The sequence below is a fragment of the Mytilus californianus genome, unplaced genomic scaffold (assembly GCF_021869535.1).
Source record: "Mytilus californianus isolate M0D057914Y unplaced genomic scaffold, xbMytCali1.0.p SCAF_8, whole genome shotgun sequence".
Lineage (NCBI taxonomy): Eukaryota > Metazoa > Mollusca > Bivalvia > Mytilida > Mytilidae > Mytilus > Mytilus californianus.
The window spans coordinates 100,825,435-100,849,304 of record NW_026262734.1 but is presented as its reverse complement, the minus strand read 5'-3'; the positions used below and the strand labels follow the sequence as shown (position 1 = coordinate 100,849,304).

Below are 23,870 nucleotides of genomic sequence, written 5' to 3'. Positions count from 1 at the left end.
TACTGTCAAGATCTCAGTTGTACAAGGATCGAAGATATTTGAAATAATAGAAAAAGGGCATACAATTATTTTCGCCTCTTTTTTTCAAAATTGCTGGTACAATTTGTTACTTTTGACAAAAATGGTAATATCAGTAGAATTCCCGTGTAATTAAAAAAAAATATATTTTTAGAAATTTTTAAATCGTAATATATATTCTTAAAATAAATATAATAGAACGTTTATTTCTTACAACTCATTCCTAATCCAGTGTTACTTGTACTGTATATGGATAAACAATTATCCGACAAAATTTTTCCTTGCCAACTTTTAAATGGCATTTCTTTTACAATTGACTCTAAAACCAAACGTTTATTGTATTGAGAAGTGAGTTGACGGTGAAATTTTCTACGGTTATAATTGTAGTTTTAAAATTGAAAATATAATATGGTATCTAGGATCTGCTATTCATTAACACTTCGATGGTTAAACATTATTTTCAACTATGTGCTAATTAAATTATAGGGTGTTTTGTATTAATTATCTCTACCCAGAATGCATCACAAAACAATTGACCATTGATTTTTGTTACTATTAATATCAATTTCGCTCAAATCCCGTATAATCACAGTTGGAAGTACGGGGACAACGTGATCGCTTTACTGTATAGCGGGTTGAACACTTCGTCTAGTAATGGACTTCTGGTGTTATACATGTTGTTACCATTTTGGCAATTTATAAGTTTGCTTTAACAACTTTGCCAACGATTAAATCTAAATAAAACAAGTGTACAACAATTAATTCTAAATCATAATATTGGTGAAATATCGGTGATAAACGTGATTAAACTGTAACATCAATACGATTTTATTTTGACTATTCAAACACTTGAAAAGTTTCCGATTGCGAAATAGATAACGACTTGTTATTTTTCTCCCCATTTGTGAAACTTCAAAGAGTGAAGATGCGATAGACGGATGCTAACAATCAACATCTAAATTATATGTACGAGTGATAAAAAGGTTTTACATGTATGAAGGTATTCTGGAAACTGTAATCAATTAGTGAGATTCAGATCAAGGATTTGTTGGTTTTTTTTGCGGTCTTCGAGGCGCAACAAAACAAAATGCACAAATAATGAGTTGATGTTATTAATGAAAAAGTTCATTAAGCTTATTTTATAACTACATGTTTGTATCTCTACTTCCAATCAAATGGTCACTTACTCGCATTTTACATAAACACAAATAGTTTTAAAATAATTTTTAAGAATATATTTTTTTCATATTTGGTCTTAATTCTACTGTCCAAGAGAATTCCAATATTTTCATAAGTTGATTTTCGTATTTTTAGATATACTTTCAAAGCAGTTTTATTTCTTTTTCATATTTTTGAGAATGACTCCCTCCTCTTGTTTCAAGTTATTTTTATTTCAAATGCAATAACGAAATATTGTTATGAATAAAACTATTCATAAACAAATAATCAATAGTATATTATACCACTGAACTTGAGTAAATTAATTCGTTTCATTTGGAAACTCGAAAACTAGCATAATAAGCAAAAAAAACCAAATCAGGTGATATAGTATGTTTCTGAATGGAACATGTATGTTTACACAGAATAAATTGATCGTTTAGTTCACACGCGACTTTGATCGGCAAAAAAACGATTTGACGTCAATAAACGAAATGAGTAGAGATTAACTGATTTAAATCGTTTGTTCTCGATTCATTTCATTTTCGTGTTCCGTGTTCTTTCCGAGGGAACGATGAGTGGTTTAGTAGCTGTACTTCCTATGAAATGTTATACTACACCGTAATGGACTTTATTGAGACAATTACGACATGAATTTCCACGAAACAGCTTTTAATATTATCTTTCAAACATGTTCAGAGTAGTTTCTAAGCTGACCCGAGTTAATGTGGGTATGGTTTTGTGTTTATGGAATGCATATATAGTTAAGGCCGTAAGTTTGATTTGTTTCAAATTTTCGTGTCAGGCTTTTTAAAGCTGACAATATGGTGTGGCTTGGTTGATAGTTGTCTCATAAGAAATCATACCAACAAAAAAAGTAAAATCACAAGAATACTGAACTCCGTGGAAAATTCAAAACGGAAAGTCCCTAATCAAATGGCAACATCAAAAGCTCAAACACATCAAACGAATGAATAACAGCTGTCATATTCCTGACTTAAAAAATTAAAGACAAGAATACACAAATTTACCATTGTACAATAACCAAATGTCCTTAATTTTAATATTATTCCACTAACAATTTTATTGTTTAACCTTTTTCATGTCGTGTCCTTTTAAATAATTAAAACTATGCTCAAGCTGTGTTGTCTACATGATTTGTAGGATTAATGTCGGACAGAGATGTAAAATTATTTTTCTTAGATTTATCTTTTTTGTTTCCGAACAATTCGTTCCTATAAGTAATTGACAAGAAAACTTTTTCTATCCAAGCTTCGTAACAGTTCTTTAAGGTTTTGCTAAAATTTTCTGCTATTTTACGAGTAACTAGCTTTATAAATTTTGATGATTCATATCGTTGCTTTTTGAAAAAATCCTATACCACTGAACTTGAGAGTGTATATTTGTGAACGGCGGGAAAGATTTCATGACGTTGTCGCGATTAAAACAAATTTCAACGTAGTTTAGCGCTTTATTGGCAAATGTCTACTGTGCCATCAAGAATCAAGGTGTATTGTTTTTATTGAAATAACAAGCATATGGACCCCCAGTTATTTTATTTTGCAACCAATCAAGTAATGTTTAAAGAACGCTCTGCCAAAATTTTATGAAAAAAATCAACGAGCAAAGTTTTCCTGCATTTCATAATAGACGCAAAAATATTGTCTTTTCTTTATTTGACTAATTGTAATATAAATTCAGGAAATAATAATTTGGTTTGACCTTTTTAAACTTGTTTCAGCATGTTAATGTCATGAATCAAGGGAACATTTTACAAAAAAACCCGGATAAATTAGGACTGTTCGTTCACAAAAAAATCAACGAGGGATCTCTACTGTATCGTATGCCCTTAATATATTAATTTTTTCATCACTTCTTAGAATTTCATAAAGCGCAGGAGTGTGGTTTTTTTTTCGAAAAAAGTACATTTTCAATATATTGCATTGTTCTGGTATATATAAACGATGACTGAATTAATAAAATCATGTATAAATTATTTCAGGAGGTTTTCAAAAGAAAGGGTGATGAAACTATTGATGGTGAATTAAATGGGGAAAATGAAACTTCGTTTGACAATTCTCATCTGAAATGTAAGACAGAAACACCCGTAAACAAGACAAAAAAACCTGCTAGTAAATCAATTGTATTAGTGAATAAGGCAACCCAAACTGCATATAAATCGGACGAACCAGTAAACAAGACACAAGAAACTATTCATCGATCAGAAGTATTAGTAAACAAGACAAAAGAAATTGTTCATACAGAAGAAGGATTTGTGACCAAGACACAAGAATATTTAAGTACAGTAGAAACGCAAGTGAAGACTCTAAGGAAATCAGAAGTACGATTAGATCAAAATCAAAAACCTAACAGTAAAATTGAAAGACCAGTGGACAAGACACAAGAACATGCCATTGAATCAAAAGAACCTGAAAAGCCAGTAAATATTCAACAAAAGCAATCTAATGAAGCAACAGATAAAGTAGCAAAGGTAACGTGGTACAAAATTCACTTGTAACATATTACTAACAGTACTGATAAGTCTATGCATAGCCTAGGTCAATTTATATAGAAGGGCCATTATGTTTCCAAGCTATGTGTCTTTTTGGTTTGTCCCATATACTAGTAATGTGTGTGTTAAAGGTAGTTTTCTGCATGGTAACATCAAGTTTTAATATTAGTTCACACGTTCGTTATGGTGTAAATTAAGAATATATGCCAATTAAGGGTTTTGACAGGGTGTACAGTACACTGAACTTGACATGCCAGCTCCAGACCTCAATTAAACTGATTGAAAGATTATGTCTTCATCATATGAAAATCAAGTACAATCCTTCCCGTTAGGGGTTTAGTATCATACCATCATAAAATATACGAGAAGAACATAACCCGTATCATGCCAACAACTGGTTTTAGAATAAATGTGTTTATATCCGATGCAAAGACCATATGAGTGAATCAATATTAATACCAAAAAATGCAATCCTTAATGACTTGACAACAGTATCGTAACTATATCCTTTCCGAATAAGTCTGTTTAAAGGTTTGGTTAGCTTTTGAGGTGAATGCCGATATTTTTGTGCTTTGTAAAGAATATTACCATAAAATATTGGATGTAAAATACCTGAACGTATAAGATGTCTGCATGTTGATTTATATTTACGAATAATTTCCTTGTACCGATGATAAAATTTAGTAAATGTTTTGACTAGTTTGTGATATCGAAAACCCTGGTGTAATAGTTTTTTAGTATTGTATGATTACTAATGAAACAACCTATATATATTCACCAGAGACCAAATGCGGTAGACATCATAATATGAACCCTCGTAAAATCCGTGTGCACATACATGCATTTTCACTTGTTTAATCAAGCTTCCGTTTACTATAATTACATGTACGCTGTCAGAATGGAAATTTGTAATGACCACCGATGTAAATGAACAGTACCTTTGTGTCCATTTAGTTTGTAATTAACGTGCGTTTACTAAAGATTTCGCACCTTTACATTTACGCACACTTGTAAATAAACCCACATTTACTCTTCGCGAAAACTATTTGTGAAAATTTAAAAAAAAATACATTTCCTGGTTACTTGCATATAAAACTATAATATTTTAAAGGTATTTTCTATAATCATACTTAATCAAAGATAAAAGGCCTTTAATTCTGTACGTTAGATTCACGTTTTGTATACAGAATTCTCATACGTTTCTCCTAAAAAAGTTACTTAATTACAACAATAAGCTTCTATAACAGATGACTATCTCATTTTCTTTATTCCATATTACTTTATCATATTAAACAAATGATAGATAGTGGAAGTATTGCTTAATAAAAGAAAAATAAAAGAAAAAAAACATTATAGACTGTGAACTTGTATACACGTTAATGTCAATTTGAAAAATAATGACCTTTTCATCATAAGATACCAAAAGAACATAACTTTAATGCTGATGCATGATTTTAACGAGTAAAATAATGAATATTTGCAATTTTAACCATTGCTGACTTGAATGTAGGTATCAATCAAGTTGAACATATTAAGACAAGATGAATGACAATCAATGTTAAAAAATCTATTCTGTATACAAAAATGAGGATGTGACATGATTGTTAAGGAGACAAATCTCCACAAGAAACCAAATGACTTAGAAGATAGCAATTTCAGGTCAATTTGTTGAACAAGATAATGTATTATTGAAAACAAATCTGTTGCTATTTATGAACAACATACTACAAATAAATAAAAACATGTTATGTAGAAAGATGTGCACGTTATCAAACATAGTTGTTGGTAACAGTAAAGTAACAGAGTTGTTTTCCCATGATTGTCAAAGTAAACAAATTGAATAATAATCAAAATAATTTTATATTAAAAAAAACAGTCGTGATAATAAGATAAAACACATAATTCGTTCCATTTAAAAGAAAAGTATTACAGATTAATCAAATTCCTTTTTCGACATTTTCATATTGAATTGAAGGTATAGTTTGCACCTGTCTGGAATCTGATGTTTGTCGTTTGTTGATGTGGTTCATAAGTGTTTTTCGTTTCTCGTTTCTCGTTTTTTTTTTATATATATTAGACCGTTGGTTTTCCCGTTTGAAGGGTTTTACACTAGTAATTTGTTTAGACCTTTATTGCTTGCTGTTCGCTGTGAGACAAGGCTCCGTTCTGAAGACTGTACCTTGGCCTATATTTGTTTACTTTTATAAACTGTGACTTGAATGGAGAGTTGTCTCATTGGCACTCATACCACATCTTCCTATATCTATGTATAGACCGACTTCGATCTACTATTTTACAATCCTAGATGGCGAAAGACCTTCAATCTAACTTTATTTGTTTATATAATTTACTCTAGTTCTCCAATAACATTATGTTAACCTACAGTTGGTAAAAAGTTCTTTATTAATGTAACCGTCTTGGTCATAACCATACCCGGTATTTGAATGAACTTCTAAAACTCGAATTTCTGATGATTCTCTGTAATACATAACCAAACTTGCTATATTGACTTCAGCATTACTTTATTTCATTTTATGATCTATTTCAAGCAATACAAATCATATAAAGCTTTAGTCCAATTACTTCTTTACTAATTTTAAGCTCAAACTGGAAAGGTAGTCCCATATGGGTTATTCCAAGAAAAATGCATATGGATATTACAAATGGTCATAATACTTTTTTCATTCTAAATATCATTGTTCTATTTATTAATTTCTATTAGGAATGCAATGTGCTTACCAATAGTCATATTTTTACTATAGGTTCATTTAATAAAAATATATCATTCCAAACCTAAGATATAATTGAGAATATTATCCCTTTTTCTGCAAATTGGAAAAGGGACATTTTTGACATAAACCATACTTCTGTGGTACAACATAGATTAAAAACAGCAATTTATATATCCCTAAGCTGAATATAACTTGCTGAACTGGTTCAAAATGGCATGTACAGTGAAATTTTGGAATTATTATAAGAGTATAAAATTATACCAATTGCCTAGATTGTAAAAGGCTACCATGAGAAAACTTAAAAAATCATAAAATTCCAAAATACCTTATTATGTCAATTTAAGAGCTGAAATGTCCCATAAACAGAATTAATCATCCAAAAAAGATGATTAAACATGATTACTGAATTAATTAACAACATTATCATTTGGATATTGATTTTTTTTATTTGAAAAGCATTACTGTAAAAGTGTTTTATTGTTGTCAAAACATCAATGAATACCTTGATTAAATAACGGAAAATTGACCATTGTCATAAAATACTAATTACTTTGTTTTTACAATCAATCTTTTCATCATTTTCCACATGTGACGACCGTCGTGTGGCTCGTGTAATTCCTAACTCGGCGACAAGCCTTATTCGGGAGGTGACATTCAAGACAGAGATGACGGTATTTTGGTTATGTCAATTGGAACTTATCAGTCGTCATCTGGCGAATCAGATATTTCATAACTGTTAACCAACTTGAAGGGCGTCCATAAAATTTTCGAAGGGATTATTTCAACTTTGCATTTGCACACTGGTTTAAAACCATGTTAAAACAACCATTTTTCTTCAAATGTCCTATACCAAGTCAGGCATATTGCAGTTGTTATCGAATAGTCTGTTTCTATGCATGTTGGCGTTTGCTTTTGTTTTGGTTTGTGTCCCGGATTTGTTTCAGTCAAATCGATTTATGACTATTGAATAGCGGTATACTATAGTGCCTTTATCTAATAGCTTCATTGTGAGCAGTTACCTACTATCAAGGAAATCGTGAAAGTAAATGCAAGCTCTGGAATATTGTATCAACTTGGAGATATATACTCCACAACAAGATGCCGCGAAATCGCGTTACAACTGAGCAAGTGTTGAAACAAAGTTTTTTTTTTTAATTTCGCGGGCAGTACGTCGACTGAGCATGCAAAGACAAATTTCGGAAATACAAAACACTACATTTATACGTCATATCATAAATATTTCCGACTTTGTATGGCTTCAGAGGTGTTGCGGCTCAATGAAATCGGTCTCTTCCTTTAGTAGTATTGATATGCAGGCGTTGCTGTAATATTGTTGCTACATAGAAATGCAAAGGTTACGATTGGGTAGCTGAAATTATCTCTTTTGTCGTAAAATTTGTTCTCAACCGACCCTCATCGTCGATTTCAATATATGTGATAGAGTTAATTGTATTTGCTAAGTCTTTTATTTTCAATTTCAAAGGAAAATACGCGTCCAACATCGTTACAAACTTTGCATTATTCAGTGAGAGGACATCATCTATATAGTGGAAAGTGATGTTTCAAGATAATGGCAGCTTTTTTCAGTCGTCAGAAGCGCTTGCATGAAGTCAGCCTCGTATGAAAACGAAACAAGTCATTCAAGCTATCCAGGAAGCCTAGTTGTAACTAGAATCGTTGCGTATAAATGGAATTGTTCTTCAAAATTATTCTTTTTTGATGAATTTATGCTATTAAATAATGTACAATGCAATTTAAGCAATCAAGAAGACAAGTTTTATAATGTGTTTACTGGTTTTTGAATTCTTTGAAATTTCATTTTTCATATATTTATTTTAAAAAAATTTTTGTCTAAGTTTTCAAGTTCTTTTTTATGGTTCACATTAAATAAATAAAAAGTCTTTTCACTACATCAATGTTTATAATGAAACTACAAATCAAACAATTAGAAAAGTCGAAAAATGTTGTTTATTTCAGTCTGGTAGTTACAATGCAGATTGCCATCTCGCAGGTTCGCCCCTTTATTTCAAGCAATAGTATAATGCTCGCTCATATTTTTTTACTTTAAATTTTTCAAATTCTTAAGATTTTATTTATTAAATCTTATATTGACCACATACAATGTTTAAAAAGGAAGAAGTGCTTAAAAGCTGTGTTCCCGCAGATGGCGGTATTTTGGGCAACTGTGTGAGTTGTTATGATTTGCTGTTTGATTAGAAGTAAGCATAATTATAGGAAATTGATATGGTCAAAAACTTCTTTGATAGTTATTATAGGGTTTTAAGTGATTAACAGTTGCATCAGAAAGAAACATTTAGGTTTTCACTCATTTTGTTAACTTTTACTCGAATTTCAGGAAACATGTGCTGTCTATCAAAAACACTCTTTAGATATTTAAAAATGCGTTTGATTAATGACTGCTAACCACTCTGGTAAAAGTTTAAATTGTTTGCATACGTGAATTTATTATATAGAAGTCATATTATTCAATCAAACTGACATCTTGGAAAATATGCACTTATTCGTCCTTGACCTTTGATCTTGATTTGTCGGAAATTGCACCGTACGATTTTTTTACGACCAGGCAAAACAGATAGTACAAATGTGTAGCTTTTGAATGTTATATAATTTAGCTGTGTTAGGTGTGTGCATTAAATATTTAATTTTATGGTTAAAGTCACTCCACTAATAATTTTATTAAAAGATTTACCTAATTTAGGTTTAATTTCATGTAATTTATTATCATCTTTTTTACTCCATTAATTTTTCAATAAATTAAAAACATATTTTCTAATATTAGATCTAAAATCGGTATATGGTATATCACAATTAGATAAAGGGTCATTCAGGGCATTTTTTGCTTCCTGGTCTACAACCGTTTCCATGCAATCCATGGATTCCAACATGACTCGATACTCATAGAAAAATTATCTCTTTATGAAGAATTTGCAAATTCCTCATTACATATAAAATCTTTAGAATTATCGGGTTTTTGAGTTTAGTATGTTGTATAACTTGTAAGCATGAACGTGAATCAGAACACATTATAAATTTGGATTTGTCAGAAGTTGCAATAAATTCCAAAGCCAAAATTATTGCCTGTGCTTCAGCAGTAAATATGGATGCAGCAGATGACACACGGAGAGTTGCAGCTCTGTCTCTAAGAACAGCTTCAGATGCAACTCGGTTATCATCCTTCGATCCATCTGTATAAACAGTTGAAAAATCTGAATAATTTGCCTTAATTTCAGCAAAATGTTGTTGAATTAAAAGAGGGTTTGTTTCCGTTTTTTTGTATTTACGGATATCAAATATCATTTTCGGTTTAGGAAGTTCCCATGGAGGGCATTTCAAGTTTCGACATGTGCAACAGATTTTAAATCAAAGTGGTTAAATGTAGTTTTAAACGAATTCCTAATGTAGGAATTTTATTTTCATGTTTGCAAATATATCTTCATAAATACGATTAAAAACACAGTCGTAGGCAAGATTTTCAGGATATGTTTTTAGCTTGACAGCGTATTGAAGTCCAAGCTTCAAACGTCTGTTGGAGAGTGAGTGCTCATCAGCCTCTACATACAGACTCTCAATTGGTGAGGTTTTAAAGGCGCATAGACAAAGACGCAAACCCGGGTGATGAACAGCATCGAGAATCTGTATGTATGACTTCCTTGCAGAGCAATACACTATTGAGCCATAATCTAGTTTAGATCTAACTAGAGATCTATATAAATTAAGTAAAATGTTGCGATCAGCACCCCGGTCAGTAATGCCGACAACTTTTAGAATATCAAATGCTTTTAAACATCTCGATTTTAACATTTTGATATGGGTTAGAAAAGTTAACTTTTTGTCAAAAATTTGCCCCAAAAATTTGGTTTCATCAACCATTTTAATTTGGTTTCCGTACAAGGTGAGTTCTGGGTCAAGATGCAATTTCCTTTTGTTACAAAAATTCATCCCGACCGTTTTTGAAGTAGAAAATTTAAAACCATTTTCCGAGGCCCATTTTTCAATTCTTCCAAGACATTATTGTAAATGTCTTTTTTTGTTATTCATATGTTTGCCTCTGTAACATATTAACGTGCAATGAACCTTCAATATTACTTTTCAAAACTTCAACAAGGCTGTTAATTTTAAGACTAAATAATGAAACAGATAAAATACTCCCCTGAGGGACACCCATCATTCCAGGAACCAAACAAGGCGATCATTAACCATCCGTTCTAGTGTTCTACAGACACAACTGTTAAGAGCAATTGGTCGATAGTTAATAAGATATGTGTGATCTTTACTTGGTTTTGGAATAGGGTCGACGGTTGCAAGCTTCCAAATTGATGGTAAATTACCAGATTCCTATATGTTATTCATGAGCTACAAAAGAGCTTCCAGTGAGGAATTTGGCAAGTGTTTAAAGAGTTGGTAGTGAACATTATCAGGCCCACAAGCTGTATCATGGACTTTTGACAGAGATGTTTTAAGTTCTTCCAGAGAAAAGAGTTTTTTCGATTTAAAGTTCAACTTTATTTCTTATTTTTGTTTTTTAACTTTTTAAAACTCTTCCCTGTAGTTGTTAGAAGAAGAAGATTTCGCAAAAGTTCACAAGCTTGTTGACAATATTTTTTGCAGATGTTAATAAATTATTGCCATCTTTTAAATGCTTTACCGTGGCTTTGGAATTGTTAACTTTAATTTTTTGTATCATGTTCCATACTTTTGTCATCGGAGTGAGAGATGTTATCCCCAAGACAATTTTTTTCCAAGACGTTCGTCGTGCTTGCCTGCACGTCCGCCGTGCCTTAGCGCGAAAAATACGGAAATTACTCAAGTTTTCCGTCGTAGGTTGATGATTGAACCGTCTTCCAGATTTTTTACGGTCACTTATGGCTTGATCACAAGTGTCCTCAAACCATTGTTTGCTTGGATGTTTCGGATTTGACGAGGTCTTAGGAATTGTTTTGTCAGCAACTGACGTTAAAACTGTATTAAAAGTTAAAATTGGATCTTGTACAGTTGAACAGTTGAAATTAAAACCACATTCTGCAAGATTATAAAATCACTTCAAATGTGTCAATTTTTTCCCATAGGGTGTAATTTTTTTCAAACGGGCGGGGAAATTCACCAGATTAAATTGATTGATTGATTGATTTGTTGGTGTTTAACGCCACTTTCAACACTATTGTTCTATTTTGTGGCGGTCATTTTTTATTGATGGAGGAAGCCGGATTGCCCGAAGAAAACCACGAACCTTCGATAGGAAAACTGACAATCATGGGCCTAGTCAATTAAGATTGTAGTCGAGCGCACCTAGCACGAGCGGAATTCGAATTCATAATCCCAGCGTTGACTGGCTAGTGATACAGTAGTTGGACTACCTGGAGCACTCGGCCACCGAGACCCCAACATATTAAAACATACGAGTTAATTTATAGCTATACATAAATAAGGGGATCAGGTATGATTGTCAATGAGAGAACTATTCCTCAAAGATCATTTAAAGTAGTTTTTAACAATTAACGGCATCCTTACGGCCTTCAACGTGAGAAAAACCATACTGTATAGTCGCCTATTAAAGGCCCCGATATACATGATTACAGTTAAACAAGAGTTTTTGAGGAAATTATCCCATTTCGTATACTGTATCATCTCTATCTATAATGTTTGTTGTTGAATTTATCAGTGTTAATGTTTCCCCAGCCAATGATTCCTTTCAATTGTGTTATCTGCTGCTGAAAATGTTTCACCACAGTGACTGTTTTCTATTCTTAAAGTATCTGTTAGACGACACATTTCTCGCTGTTGTATACAACGGAATGTGCAATCATTGTGCAATGCATGAGTATTTTCTTAAAGCCTGTGAACTTATTTTGGTTATCATCTCTTTGGGAATAATTCCCCAGTCTATAGATAACTTTTTGGTTATAATCTTTGTGAAGAAATTTCCCCAGTCTAAATATTATTTTTTGGTTATCAACTGGTTGGGAAATTTCCCCATTCTATTGATTTCGGTATCGTTGCCATCTTTTTGGGGGAAATATCCCGAGTCTATCGATTTATTTTTGGTTATCAAATTTTAGTGATTTCGTTTTCGTTATCATCTTTCTGGGGAAATTTCCCCAGTATTTTGATTTCTTTTTGGTTATCATCTTTTTGGGAAAATCTCCCCATTCTATTGATGTCTTGTTGGTTATCATCTTTTTGGGGAGATTTCCCCATTCTATTGACTTCTTGTTGGTTATCGTCTTTTTTAGGGAAATTTTCCCATTCTATTGATTTCTTTTTAGTTTTCATCATTTTGAGGATATTTCATCATCTATTGATTTCTTTTTCGTTTACATCTTTTTAGGGAAATTTCCCCATTCTTTTGATTTCTTGTTGGTCATAATTGTTTGGGGGAAATTTCCAAAATTATTGATATCTGATTTGTTATCAACTTTATGGGGAAATTTCCCCAATACTTGTTAACAAATAATTTCTACGTTTCTTGTACATGTAAAGTAAAACGTGTTCAATTCTTGAGATTGATCTCCAATTTTTGTTGTGTAGTGTTATTTGATACCATCATCAAATATATTTGTTACAATCATTCCAGTTAAATGTTTGTTGGAATATTTTGTTCACACAAATAGAAAACATTGAAAAAAGAGAATAAAATAGAAATTCTCTTTTTCAAATAAATTGCGTTTCTAGTTTTCATATATTTCCCACAACTGCACATGGTTCTCCTATTCAAAGTGCTACTAAAACCTGAATTAGATCTTCATATGAGTAAAAAAACAGCGTTTATTTCAAGTCGTTTTGACAACAAAGTGTAGTCGTCCATTTTCGAACCGGTCAATTTATTTCATTTAGTCAAAACTCTTTATATATCACTATTTTTGTCATAGGCGTTAAAATACCATCAGGTATGCTATTTTACTGAATTTGGCAAAATAGCATTACGTAGACTATTTGTTTTGCCATAGCCGGTAAAATAGCACTGTGCTGGAGCTGGCAAAATAACCACTGCATTTTTAATCACTTATTTTAACACTCCTTTCACAATTGATCATACTTTGTAGAAAATATTTCTGTTATCAAGGGGAAGCATCCACAGCCAATTATTTGCGATATTGGTACCAATATTAATTAACAGTTTAAGTTTAAGTTTAATTTTCTATCGACAATGTTGTCAAACTGTTTTGAATTTCATACAACATGAACATGAGCTTACTGTCTTTCCTTTTTTATTTAAAGTACATTTTCGATAATATTATGCTGTATTATCTAGACTATGAATGAATTTATCAAAATCACGTGAAAATTATTTCAGGATGTTTTCAAAGGTACGATTGGTGGAACAGTTGATAGTCAAACAAATTTTGAAATTAAAAGTACATTAGATAATCTTATACTGAAAAGTGGGACAGAATATGCAGAGAACAAAGCAAGAAAACCTGTCAGTGAATCAGATGTAGAAATGAAAAAGATACACAAAAATCAGCAAAATTTGAATTTATATATTGCTTGTCAGAATAAACAGATAGAGATAGAAAAAAAGCCACTGGACAACAAGGCAGACATAAATAAGTGTGTAAATAATGGTACATCGCCTATGCATGTTGCTTTTTACAATAATTATATGGAGGCTGTAAAAGTATTACTTGACAACAAGGCAGATATTAATGCGTGTGATGATAATGGAGCATCTCTTTTATATATCGCTTGCCAGAACAACTATATAGAGATAGTAAAGGTATTACTTGAAAACAAGGTAGACATCAATCAGTGTGCGAATAATGGTGCATCTCCTATGAATGTTGCTTGTTACAATAATCATATAGAGATAGTAAAGGTGTTACTGGACAACAAGGCTAACATTAATGCGTGTTATTTTAACGGGGGATCTCCATTATATATTGCTTGTCAGAACAATTATGTAGAGTTAGTTAAGTTACTACTGGACAACAAGGCAGACATCAATCAATGCAGAGATAATGGAACATCTACATTGAATGTTGCTAGTCAGAATAATCATATAGAGACAGTACAAATATTACTTAATAACAAGGCAGACATTAATAAGTGTAATGATGATGGAGCATCTGCCTTGTATATGGCTTGTCAGAATAATCACAAAGAGGTAGTCAAACTATTATTGGACAGCAAGGCAGACATTAATGCGTGTGATGATAATGGGGGTCCATTATATATTGCTTGTCAGAACAATCATATAGAGTTAGTTAAGTTACTACTGGACAACAAGGCAGACACCAATCAATGCAGAGATAATGGAGCATCTCCATTGAATGTTGCTAGTCAGAATAATCATATAGAGACAGTACAAATATTACTTAATAACAATGCAGACATTAATAAGTGTGATGATGATGGAACATCTGCTTTGTATATGGCTTGTCAGAACAATCATATAGAGTTAGTTAAGTTACTACTGGACAACAAGGCAGACATCAATAAGTCCAGGGATAACGGTGTATCTCCTATGCATGTTGCTTGTTACAATAATCATGTAGAGATAGTAAAGGTGTTACTGGACAACAAGGCGGACATTAATAAGTGTGATGATAATGGATCATCTCCTATGCATGTTGCATGTTACAATAATCATATACAGATAGTAAAGGTGTTACTGGACAACAAGGCTGACATTAATGCGTGTGATTTTAACGGGGGATCTCGATTATATAGTGCTTGTCAGAACAATCATGTAGAGTTAGTTAAGTTACTACTGGACAACAAGGCAGACATCAATCAATGCAGAGATAATGGAACATCTCCATTGAATGTTGCTAGTCAAAATAATCATATAGAGACAGTACAAATATTACTTAATAACAAGGCAGACATTAATAAGTGTAATGATGATGGAGCATCTGCTTTGTATATGGCTTGTCAGAATAATCACAAAGAGGTAGTCAAACTATTATTGGACAGCAAGGCGGACATTAATGCGTGTGATGATAATGGGGGTCTATTATATATTGCTTGTCAGAACAATCATATAGAGTTAGTTAAGTTACTACTGGACAACAAGGCAGACATTAATCAATGCAGAGATAATGGAGCATCTCCATTGAATGTTGCTAGTCAGAATAATCATATAGAGACAGTACAAATATTACTTAATAACAATGCAGACATTAATAAGTGTGATGATGATGGAACATCTGCTTTGTATATGGCTTGTCAGAACAATCATATAGAGTTAGTTAAGTTACTACTGGACAACAAGGCAGTCATCAATAAGTCCAGGGATAACGGTGTATCTCCTATGCATGTTGCTTGTTACAATAATCATGTAGAGATAGTAAAGGTGTTACTGGACAACAAGGCAGACATTAATAAGTGGGATGATGATAGAGCATCTGCTTTGTATATGGCTTGTCAGAACAATCATATAGAGTTAGTTAAGTTACTACTGGACAACAAGGCAGACATCAATAAGTCCAGGGATAACGGTGTATCTCCTATGCATGTTGCTTGTTACAATAATCATGTAGAGATAGTAAAGGTGTTACTGGACAACAAGGCGGACATTAATAAGTGTGATGATAATGGATCATCTCCTATGCATGTTGCATGTTACAATAATCATGTAGAGATAGTAAAGGTTTTACTGGACAACAAGGCGGACATTAATAAGTGTGATGATAATGGATCATCTCCTATGCATGTTGCATGTTACAATAATCATATAGAGATAGTAAAGGTGTTACTGGACAACAAGGCAGACATTAATAAGTGTGATGATAATGGAGCATCTCCTATGAATGTTGCTTGTTACAATAATCATAAAGAGATAGTAAAGGTGTTACTGGACAACAAGGCTAACATTAATGCATGTGATGTTAACGGGGGATCTCCATTATATATTGCTTGTCAGAACAATTATGTAGAGTTAGTCAAGTTACTACTGGACAACAAGGCAGACATCAATCAATGCAGAGATAATGGAGCATCTCCATTGATTGTTGCTAGTCAGAATTATCATATAGAGACAGTACAAATTATACTTAATAACAAGGCAGACATTAATAAGTGTAATGATGATGGAGCATCTGCCTTGTATATGGCTTGTCAGAATAATCACAAAGAGGTAGTCAAACTATTATTGGACAGCAAGGCAGACATTAATGCGTGTGATGATAATGGGGGTCCATTATATATTGCTTGTCAGAACAATCATATAGAGTTAGTTAAGTTACTACTGGACAACAAGGCAGACATCAATCAATGCAGAGATAATGGAGCATCTCCATTGATTGTTGCTAGTCAGAATAATCATATAGAGACAGTACAAATATTACTTGATAACAAGGCAGACATTAATAAGTGTGATGATGATGGATCATCTGCTTTGTATATGGCTTGTCAGAATAATCACAGAGAGGTAGTCAAACTATTATTGGACAGCAAAGCAGACATTAATGCGTATGATGATAATGGGGGTTTATTATATATTGCTTGTCAGAACAATCATATAGAGTTAGTTAAGTTACTGCTGGACAACAAGGCAGACATCAATCAATGCAGAGATAATGGAGCATCTCCATTGATTGTTGCTAGTCAGAATAATCATATAGAGACAGTACAAATATTACTTGATAACAAGGCAGACATTAATAAGTGTGATGATGATGGAGCATCTGCTTTGTATATGGCTTGTCAGAACAATCATATAGAGTTAGTTAAGTTACTACTGGACAACAAGGCAGACATCAATAAGTCCAGGGATAACGGTGTATCTCCTATGCATGTTGCTTGTTACAATAATAATGTAGAGATAGTAAAGGTGTTACTGGACAACAAAGCGAACATTAATAAGTGTGATGATAATGGATCATCTCCTATGCATGTTGCATGTTACAATAATCATGTAGAGATAGTAAAGGTGTTACTGGACAACAAGGCGGACATTAATAAGTGTGATGATAATGGAGCATCTCCTTTATATATCGCTTGCCAGAACAACTATATAGAGATAGTAAAGGTATTACTTGAAAACAAGGTAGACATCAATCAGTGTGCGAATAATGGTGCATCTCCTATGAATGTTGCTTGTTACAATAATCATATAGAGATAGTAAAGGTGTTACTGGACAACAAGGCAGACATTAATAAGTGTGATGATAATGGAGCATCTCCTATGCATGTTGCTTGTTACAATAATCATATAGAGATAGTAAAGGTGTTACTGGACAACAAGGCTGACATTAATGCGTGTGATGTTAACGGGGGATCTCGATTATACATTGCTTGTCTCAACAATCATGTAGAGTTAGTTAAGTTACTACTGGACAACAAGGCAGACATCAATCAATGCAGAGATAATGGAACATCTCCATTGAATGTTGCTAGTCAAAATAATCATATAGAGACAGTACAAATATTACTTAATTACAAGGCAGACATTAATAAGTGTGAAGATGATGGAGCATCTGCTTTGTATATGGCTTGTCAGAATAATCACAAAGAGGTAGTCAAACTATTATTGGACAGCAAGGCAGACATTAATGCGTGTGATGATAATGGGGGTCTATTATATATTGCTTGTCAGAACAATCATATAGAGTTAGTTAAGTTACTACTGGACAACAAGGCAGACATCAATCAATGCAGAGATGATGGAGCATCTCCATTGAATGTTGCTAGTCAGAATAATCATATAGAGACAGTACAAATATTACTTAATTACAAGGCAGACATTAATAAGTGTAATGATGATGGAGCATCTGCTTTGTATATGGCTTGTCAGAATAATCACAAAGAGGTAGTCAAACTATTATTGGACAGCAAGGCAGACATTAATGCGTGTGATGATAATGGGGGTCTATTATATATTGCTTGTCAGAACAATCATATAGAGTTAGTTAAGTTACTACTGGACAACAAGGCAGACATCAATCAATGCAGAGATGATGGAGCATCTCCATTGAATGTTGCTAGTCAGAATAATCATATAGAGACAGTACAAATATTACTTAATTACAAGGCAGACATTAATAAGTGTGAAGATGATGGAGCATCTGCTTTGTATATGGCTTGTCAGAACAATCATATAGAGTTAGTTAAGTTACTACTGGACAACAAGGCAGACATCAATAAGTCCAGGGATAACGGTGTATCTCCTTTGCATGTTGCTTGTTACAATAATCATGTAGAGATAGTAAAGGTGTTACTGGACAACAAGGCGTACATTAATAAGTGTGATGATAATGGATCATCTCCTATGCATGTTGCATGTTACAATAATCATATAGAGATAGTAAAGGTGTTACTGGACAACAATGCTGACATTAATGCGTGTGATGTTAACGGGGGATCTCAATTATATATTGCTTGTCAGAACAATCATGTAGAGTTAGTTAAGTTACTACTGGACAACAAGGCAGACATCAATCAATGCAGAGATAATGGAACATCTCCATTGAATGTTGCTAGTCAGAATAATCATATAGAGACAGTACAAATATTACTTAATAACAAGGCAGACATTAATAAGTGGGATGATGATGGAGCATCTGCTTTGTATATGGTTTGTCAGAACAATCATATAGAGTTAGTTAAGTTACTACTGGACAACAAGGCAGACACCAATAAGTCCAGGGATAACGGTGTATCTCCTATGCATGTTGCTTGTTACAATAATCATGTAGAGATAGTAAAGGTGTTACTGGACAACAAGGCGGACATTAATAAGTGTGATGATAATGGATCATCTCCTATGCATGTTGCATGTTACAATAATCATATAGAGATAGTAAAGGTGTTACTGGACAACAAGGCAGACATTAATAAGTGTGATGATAATGGAGCATCTCCTATGAATGTTGCTTGTTACAATAATCATATAGAGATAGTAAAGGTGTTACTGGACAACAAGGCTAACATTAATGCATGTGATGTTAACGGGGGATCTCCATTATATATTGCTTGTCAGAACAATTATGTAGAGTTAGTCAAGTTACTACTGGACAACAAGGCAGACATCAATCAATGCAGAGATAATGGAGCATCTCCATTGATTGTTGCTAGTCAGAATTATCATATAGAGACAGTACAAATATTACTTAATAACAAGGCAGACATTAATAAGTGTAATGATGATGGAGCATCTGCCTTGTATATGGCTTGTCAGAATAATCACAAAGAGGTAGTCAAACTATTATTGGACAGCAAGGAAGACATTAATGCGTGTGATGATAATGGGGGTCCATTATATATTGCTTGTCAGAACAATCATATAGAGTTAGTTAAGTTACTACTGGACAACAAGGCAGACATCAATCAATGCAGAGATAATGGAGCATCTCCATTGATTGTTGCTAGTCAGAATAATCATATAGAGACGGTACAAATATTACTTGATAACAAGGCAGACATTAATAAGTGTGATGATGATGGAGCATCTGCTTTGTATATGGCTTGTCAGAACAATCATATAGAGTTAGTTAAGTTACTACTGGACAACAAGGCAGACATCAATAAGTCCAGGGATAACGGTGTATCTCCTATGCATGTTGCTTGTTACAATAATAATGTAGAGATAGTAAAGGTGTTACTGGACAACAAAGCGAACATTAATAAATGTGATGATAATGGATCATCTCCTATGCATGTTGCATGTTACAATAATCATGTAGAGATAGTAAAGGTGTTATTGGACAACAAGGCGGACATTAATAAGTGTGATGATAATGGAGCATCTCCTTTATATATCGCTTGCCAGAACAACTATATAGAGATAGTAAAGGTATTACTTGAAAACAAGGTAGACATCAATCAGTGTGCGAATAATGGTGCATCTCCTATGAATGTTGCTTGTTACAATAATCATATAGAGATAGTAAAGGTGTTACTGGACAACAAGGCAGACATCAATAAGTCCAGGGATAACGGTGTATCTCCTTTGCATGTTGCTTGTTACAATAATCATGTAGAGATAGTAAAGGTGTTACTGGACAACAAGGCGTACATTAATAAGTGTGATGATAATGGATCATCTCCTATGCATGTTGCATGTTACAATAATCATATAGAGATAGTAAAGGTGTTACTGGACAACAATGCTGACATTAATGCGTGTGATGTTAACTGGGGATCTCAATTATATATTGCTTGTCAGAACAATCATGTAGAGTTAGTTAAGTTACTACTGGACAACAAGGCAGACATCAATCAATGCAGAGATAATGGAACATCTCCATTGAATGTTGCTAGTCAGAATAATCATATAGAGACAGTACAAATATTACTTAATAACAAGGCAGACATTAATAAGTGGGATGATGATGGAGCATCTGCTTTGTATATGGCTTGTCAGAACAATCATATAGAGTTAGTTAAGTTACTACTGGACAACAAGGCAGACACCAATAAGTCCAGGGATAACGGTGTATCTCCTATGCATGTTGCTTGTTACAATAATCATGTAGAGATAGTAAAGGTGTTACTGAACAACAAGGCGGACATTAATAAGTGTGATGATAATGGAGCATCTCCTTTATATATCGCTTGCCAGAACAACTATATAGAGATAGTAAAGGTATTACTTGAAAACAAGGTAGACATCAATCAGTGTGCGAATAATGGTGCATCTCCTATGAATGTTGTTTGTTACAATAATCATATAGAGATAGTAAAGGTGTTACTGGACAACAAGGCAGACATTAATAAGTGTGATGATAATGGAGTATCTCCTATGCATGTTGCTTGTTACAATAATCATATAGAGATAGTAAAGGTGTTACTGGACAACAAGGCTGACATTAATAAGTGTACAAATAATGGTGCAACACCATTACTAATTGCTTGTAATTTGAAGCATATAGGGATAGTCAAGATATTACTGGAGTATAAGTGATGAAAATACGAAATATTTACTATATTTTTTTTGTCACATTCGTAATTTATTAGGAATATTATTATTTTTGAACAAAAAGGCATTAAGTGTTGTTTGTCAGAATAATTATATAGAGACAGTACTGATATTACTTAATAACAAGGCAGACATAAATAAGTGTGATGATGATGAAGCATCTGCTTTGTATATGGCTTGTCAGAATAATCACAAAGAGGAAGTCAACCTATTATTGGACAGCAAGGCAGACATTAATGCGTGTGATGATAACGTGGATACATTCTATATTGCTTGTCAAACTTTTCATATTGAGTTACTCAAGTTGTTACTGGACAATAGCGCTGTGATCTCAAATGGGAAATATCAATGTTTATTTCACTCTAGGTTACAAGAGCGCAATTATTCGTAATGCATTTTCCATAGGGTACCACTGGTGTTCCGTATTTTTTTTCTCGAAGACTACACAAACTAGGGAAAAACGGACTGCAGTTCCTCTTACTACAAATGCCAGTGTTGCATTACAACCAAAAAAAATATATAGGGTCATGCGGCAAAAATTGACTTAAAATGCAGTTGAAAAAGATCGTCTATTTTTTCGCTTAATGAAAAAGGCATATTTTTAATGGCTCCGACGTGCAGAAATTGAGGATATTTTCTATACTTCGTAAAATGTGAATATGATTTTCTGCAATTTTTAAACCTAATTGGATAAGCTTTCGATTAAATGTAATTCCAATCCTTTATCATCCAATCAGAAGCCGTATAGGATTCTATTCTGAGTACCATCTTGGGGTAAAAAACTTGCCGGTAAAATGTAAACAAATAATTGCGCTCTTGTAACCTATACGGTAATGAAAAAAAAATCCGAAAATTAAGCGCCCGCGCTAAATGAAGCGCTAGCGTCTATCTAGATAAAATCACGTCTTCAAAACAATATCTGATCACTCTCTGAATTTTGATAATTAGTTTTTGCCCGCCGATCGGGCCAAAAATTTGAACTGATTTTTTCACCAAATACGGTACTGTTCAAAAAGACATGAAGATAAAGTTTATTTACTGGCCTTATTTTTCAAAGGTCATCCAGCACTGATCATATTGTCGACAAAACCGTTCTGATATGGAAAAGCTACATCAAGTTTTGAAGAATGGCTTTAAATGAAACCATTTCTTGAAAAAAACACGTTTTTGAAACAGACTAAAGTTTTTCCAAATTTTAAAAATATGATGATATTACTACTTTGGCAAGAGAAACTATTCTTGGACTACAATATTCAATGCCAAGATTAATTTTTCTACTTTGCAATTTAACAAAATCGTTGGTGTTTGCTTAGGGACCCTTTTGGTCAATTTTCACCAAATTAGCTTTTTGCTAGAATAGCAACTGAGTCACGATCATTATGGTTAAAAAGCAAAATGAATCTCCAAGTTCAAGATATACACATGCTTTTCCCCATAAAAACAGTAGATATCACAAAACCGTTCTTTTCTCTTCATACTTTGTCGACATTCGAGCCCACCCTAGATTGAGATATGGAAATCACCACAAATAGGAAACAGACTATAGCTTGAATTCACGTTGATGAAAAGTCTATTTGACCCCATTTCTCGCTGTTTCATATTTTTTCCGAGCAAAATGACTATTTTTAACATTTTTCAAAGCCTTATTAAAAAAAAATGTCTTTTTTCTATACGGTAATGAAAAAAAAATCCGAAAATTAAGCGCCCGCGCTAAATGAAGCGCTAGCGTCTATCTAGATAAAATCACGTCTTCAAAACAATATCTGATCACTCTCTGAATTTTGATAATTAGTTTTTGCCCGCCGATCGGGCCAAAAATTTGAACTGATTTTTTCACCAAATACGGTACTGTTCAAAAAGACATGAAGATAAAGTTTATTTACTGGCCTTATTTTTCAAACGTCATCCAGCACTGATCATATTGTCGACAAAACCGTTCTGATATGGAAAAGCTACATCAAGTTTTGAAGAATGGCTTTAAATGAAACCATTTCTTGAAAAAACACGTTTTTGAAACAGACTAAAGTTTTTCCAAATTTTAAAAATATGATAATATTACTACTTTGGCAAGAGAAACTATTCTTGGACTACAATTGTAATGCCAAGATTAATTTTTCTACTTTGCAATTTAACAAAATCGTTGGTGTTTTCTTAGAGACCCTTTCGGTCAATTTTCACCAAATTAGCTTTTTGCTAGAATAGCAACTGAGTCACGATCATTATGGTTAAAAAGCAAAATGAATCTCCATGTTCAAGATATACACATGCTTTTCCCCATAAAAACAGTAGATATCACAAAACCGTTCTATTCTCTTCATACTTTGTCGACATTCGAGCCCACCCTAGATTGAGATATGGAAATCAACACAAATAGGAAACAGACTATAGCTTGAATTCACGTTGATGAAAAGTCCATTTGACCCCATTTCTCGCTGTTTCACATTTTTTCCGAGCAAAATGACTATTTTAAACATTTTTCAAAGCCTTATTAAAAAAAAATGTCTTTTTTCTATAGGTTACAAGAGCGCAATTATTCGTAATGCATTTTCCATAGGGTACCACTGGTGTTCCG

General features: G+C 33.0%; 2 protein-coding genes across 2 annotated transcripts in view; both read left to right on the top strand.

Moving 5' to 3' along the window:
- The window catches only part of LOC127710750 (glycosyltransferase 1 domain-containing protein 1-like), an 801,321-nt gene that overhangs the window by 523,795 nt on the left and 253,656 nt on the right, over positions 1-23,870 (top strand). The gene's annotated exons all lie outside the window — the stretch shown is intronic.
- LOC127712933 (uncharacterized) lies at positions 3,161-21,283 on the top strand. The gene is made up of 4 exons (XM_052219524.1): positions 3,161-3,667; positions 13,733-14,155; positions 14,255-20,866; positions 21,065-21,283. The coding sequence occupies exons 1-4, from the start codon at positions 3,161-3,163 to the stop codon at positions 21,281-21,283; spliced, it is 7,761 nt and encodes a 2,586-aa protein (XP_052075484.1).